The sequence below is a fragment of the Ailuropoda melanoleuca genome, unplaced genomic scaffold (assembly GCF_002007445.2).
Source record: "Ailuropoda melanoleuca isolate Jingjing unplaced genomic scaffold, ASM200744v2 unplaced-scaffold31429, whole genome shotgun sequence".
Lineage (NCBI taxonomy): Eukaryota > Metazoa > Chordata > Mammalia > Carnivora > Ursidae > Ailuropoda > Ailuropoda melanoleuca.
The window spans coordinates 1-4,661 of NW_023202092.1; the positions used below are offsets into that span (position 1 = coordinate 1).

At 47.7% G+C, this 4,661-nt stretch overlaps 1 protein-coding gene across 1 annotated transcript; it reads left to right on the top strand.

The window, feature by feature from the left end:
* Positions 1–684: 684 nt before the first annotated feature.
* Positions 685–3,577, top strand: LOC100481201. Its single transcript, XM_034650855.1, is given in 5 exon segments — positions 685–892; positions 895–921; positions 924–987; positions 1,378–1,615; positions 3,330–3,577. Coding segments are annotated over 5 exon segments (774 nt in total). The 3' UTR covers positions 3,567–3,577.
* Positions 3,578–4,661: the final 1,084 nt, after the last annotated feature.

Sequence of the window (4,661 nt, forward strand, 5' to 3'; positions counted from 1 at the left end):
TTTTTTTTACAACTCTCAGTGCTCGATTGGCATCATTAAAAGTGTAAGTAAAACAATTTGTATTCAGAACGCACTTTAAGCCACTTCCTTTAGGGTCTTTTGACTGAAACATTAAACATACATACACACACACACACTCGGGAGTTTTTAAAAACTTGATGGTTTCATGAACAAATAAATGCGGTGGGATATTTTAATAAAAGATTTAACTGCGAGAAGTGAGCGCGTGGGCCTTGGAAGAATCAACCTCGGATCAAGTTTTGGGAGATAAGGGAGGACATCATTACCGTGCACACGGTGGGGGCAGCGGGAAGTTAATCAGTGGTGCTTTTCTTTGGCTCTTTCCCCGTCCACGTTTCTGTGAGCCTGTGTGTCACAGACTCGACTCCTCCCGGAGACTGGGGGCTGACGGCGGGGACCCCGGAGCGGCCTCCCCCGGGAGCAGCGGGGCGAAGGCGCAGGCAGGGCCACCGCGCCGGGCGCTGCGCTCGCCCGGGAACCCGCGGCCAGATGGCGGGAGGCGCGGGGACCCTTTGTGCGCCAGGAGCGCGCGCCTCAAAGCCGCGCGGTCGCCGGCACCGGAAGGGTTCACACTGCGTCTGAAAGGGGACAATGGAGTCTGGATAGATCAACATCGCAGAAATCGAGTTCATTTGTGATTCAGCCCCTTTCACCATGGTTGTCATGCAAACTTCCTACTTTGATCAGCAGAGGGTGGAGAAGGAAAAAGCCCGCGGAGGCCGGGCCGCGGCGCGTCCGCGGCGCCCTTGGCGGGTCCCCGCCCCCTTCCGGAAGGAGCCGCGGGGACGCAGCATCCTGCACCTTGACCTGTCTAGACGGGCCCCGAGTTTTTGTCTCGGTTACCAAGGGCGAGGGGTGCTCTTTGACCCCCGCGCGGGCGGAGGTGGTGGCCAGCGGGTCCTCTGAATCCTCGCCGGATTCCGGAGGGAGCGGGGCGCGCCGAGACGGGCACCAGCTGGGCCTGGAGCCCTCGCGTCTCCATCCGTCCCTGTCCCCCCCTTGTCCTCTCCAGGTTCCAGGTCTCTCTCTCTCCCCCCGCTCTCCCCCCCCCGCCCTCTCTCCCTTCTCTCCCTCTCCCTCTCTTTTGCAATAATCAGCCATGTTCTGTACTCAGTGCCTTAGTCTGCATGTTCGGGGACTTTGAAAAATGATGACCTGTGTAAGTGTACTTTCTACTTTGAATATAGGGTTTTTTCTGTCCACTTTCAAACATCCGCACTTTTTCAAAAGCACCTTTTAGGCTGAGTTCTTAAATTCTGTGCACAGGACACCTAGGAGAGTCCCGCATGCTGGCGTCCTTGGGGTGGCGGGTGTTTCCATCTGCCTTCAGCACGAGCTCTCGAACCCTGCCCGCAGGAAGACAGCTTCCCCGCCCGTGTTGTCTTCACAGATCCCCTTAGCCCACTCGGAGGCTTTCCTAGCAGACCTGTTGGATGGAGTGTGCGAGCGGATGAACGACTACAAGCTGGAAGAAGACCCCTTGACCAAGGAGAAGGCGTTTAAGAGATTTGCCCCACGGAAAGGAGACAAAATGTACAAAGAATTTAAAAAATTCTTTTTTTATTCTGATGCTTACAGACCTTTGAAATTCGCGGTAAGCTCTCTTCCTGGCAGGTGAATCCTGGGTGCCATGAAAACACTTTGGTTACTCTTTTTCGCTTTTTGCTTGGGTTGTTGAGTTTCAAGACACTGGACATTAAAATGTTATGTGTTTGCTTTGTGGTCCTGCTTTTTCAGTGTTGACCAGGCATTTAGGAACTTGCCTGTAAGACACCTAACAGGGCTCTGGAGACAGAAGACATATTCCAGAAAGTGCTGTTGCAGCTCCCAGGCACTTGGAGACACAGTTTGCCTGTTTCTGTGCTGTGGGGCTCGGGGAGGGGTCCCCGTGGGTCCTCTGGCCAAGGAGGTCTCTTCCAGGTTCCCACAGAAGGAATCAGGGGTCGTGGCTCCGAGGTTACAATCCAAATTAAAATGAATGTCGCTTTCAAATATTTATAGCCAAATGATGGAGGAAGAGTGACATCCATCATCCTTTCTCCCCCCGCCCCTTTCAGGCTTCACAGAAGAGAGAGAATTTCTTTCCTGAGTTAATTCAAGTATTTTAGCACAGACGAAGTTAAACAAAGGCTTAGGTATGATAGCTGGCTTACTGCCAAACTTCCGTCCAGTATAGTGTTTATTTTAGATGAAGGCTGGCCTCTAGCTTGCTAGAATGTGCCTGGCAAAATATATTCCAATATATTTCACTTTACTTAATGCGGTTGAATCAGACAAACTGATGGGAAAGCCTGTTTAAAAAATGTATGAAGTTCACACATTGGCCAAAATGTCAGGCATGCTGAAACCCTGAAATAAGGGCTTTAGCTGACTTCTGAAGATTTCATTTTAATTAAAAAGTATAGGCAATAATTCCAGGTTAAAAGTACTGTGGAAGAGAAATTGCAGCGAGTGTGCTTGCATTTCACAGGTTTTAAATAAACACATTACGGTGGAATTTAAATATTTTTAAATGCCATTTAAAAATTGTGAAGTCTTGCTTAATGAACTTGGGAAATGATTTGCAAGGGTCGAGTGAATGCCCTCCCGCTTCCCAGTTCCTGAAACCGGTCCTGAAATCGTAACCGTGTGGGTCTCTAACACAGACACACGCTTCGCTTAGAATTTAAGGTTTTTTTAATGCCTGGGCAAATTTGGGCCCCCTCTTCTCTGAAAAGTTAGATTTGGGGGTAGAAGCAGAGTGGTACGGAAAGAAACTTGCCCAAGTAACTGTCAAGCATGTTATCCACAGTGAAATTGAGGGTGGGTTTGTCTTGATGGCTGGGAAAGCTTAATTGTTTTCACACTTCAGACTCTGTTTTAAAACCACAACATGGATTATTATGTTAAATCTGAGGGAACCGGGCTTAACCATTTCAAGGAGCTGTGTTCTTTAAAGGGTTCTAAAAAAAACAAAAACAAAACCAGAAAGCTAGGACTTTTCAGCTCCACCTCGGAGACCCATTTCTTTCTAGTCCTCGCATTCCAATTTAAGGAAGCGGGACTAACACAAAGAACTAGTTTCCTTCCTCACCCTCGTCTTTCAACACGGCTAATCAGTTGGTTAAGTCCCAGGAAAACGATGCCGTTAACATTCTGGGGCGAGGGCGGATCCCATGCCATGATGTCTTAAACCAAAGGGACTAATACGAATGGGCCACCCTGTCCACACGATTTTCTACTTTCAGCTAAGGAAATGTTGGTAAGTGCTTCTCACGAGGCGCCGTGCTTGCGGTCCGTCCACCTATGCTGTGACTCCGTTTTTGCAGTGCGAAGCCATAATAGAGGAACATGAGGATGAAATCTTCTCACTTATCGCCCAGGAGGCACACCACCTCGCTGACAAGATGTGCAGTGAGAATGCAGGTACTGTGTCGGATGTAACATGTGTCCTCCGCGCGCCCACCCCGTCTCCCCCTGCACTGCGTCAGCTTTTTTTCAAAGCGCCTTGCTGTCTCCCTGCCACCACCGGCTCCTCGCCACTGAATCAGAAAGACACCAAGTGAGAGAAGACAAACAAACAAAACCACAGGGCTCCCAGGCCCTTGGTTGGCACTCCCGCGCCTCTGCATTGTCAAGGAAGTCTGAAGGACTCCACTTCCAGATGTTTAAGGAGCACATGCTCACTAGAACTGGGTGGATCCAAAGCAGTTCTTCCTAAACTCGGAGAGCTGGGAGTCTCCATCCTGCATCGGGAAGGAGAATCTCTTTATGACGTGTCTACACTGGCAGAGGGTGGGATCTTGATTCAGTACGAGATTGGGAAAGGATTTTTTGTTTGCTGGTTTGCAAAGGGTGCTCGGTATTTGTTTTTCAAGTTCATTTCCCAGAAACCCACTTCTTAAAAAAAAATTTCTTTTCTGGCAGAGGGTAGAAAATAATACTTGACTCATATTCTCACACACACACACTCAGAAGCTAGAAAAAATTACCAGAACTTGATTTATACGAAGCTGAAACACGTTACCACCGTTGGCCTTTCCACCTGTTTGGTGGAGTGTGAACCTTCTAGAGGGTGTCACTGTAATGTTGCTTTAATACGCTTACGAGAATGGAGCCCAAGCTGTGCGGCCTTTTCAGATATCTTTGAGGAAATGAACAATACACGTGAAGACTGATTTAAAGTTCTGGGAGTATTTTTATGCCATTGCAGAAGATTGAGCTCCTTAGCAATTATTTATAATAAAGTATAATATGCCTGCATCCACAGTATCAGATTTAGTGCCAAAGTCCTTATAAGTTACTGCACATTTGTAAATATTCATGTCATCAAAGGTTATTAACAAGAAAGTTATAAATCCACGCTAACAGGAAAAAGTTTTCTTACTCTGAGTAGATAATGGGGTTGCTTTCTGCTTAAAATCCAGTTGGAAAAATAATAATGAGATCCAGTTTGCCTGGGAGTTTGAAGAAGAGTACGGTGGAATGATCCAGTCAGGACTGTTCAGGAGCTTGGGAACTTTTTCGTGGAGTTCAGCTACGTAATGTTGCAGTTTGTGAAATTCACATCAATAGTGCATAGCTGCGATTTTCCGAAGAAAGTATTTTCCAAGTTTTTTGAACAATTCGGACATGTACCTATGCTTGGAGATAGAAGCAAA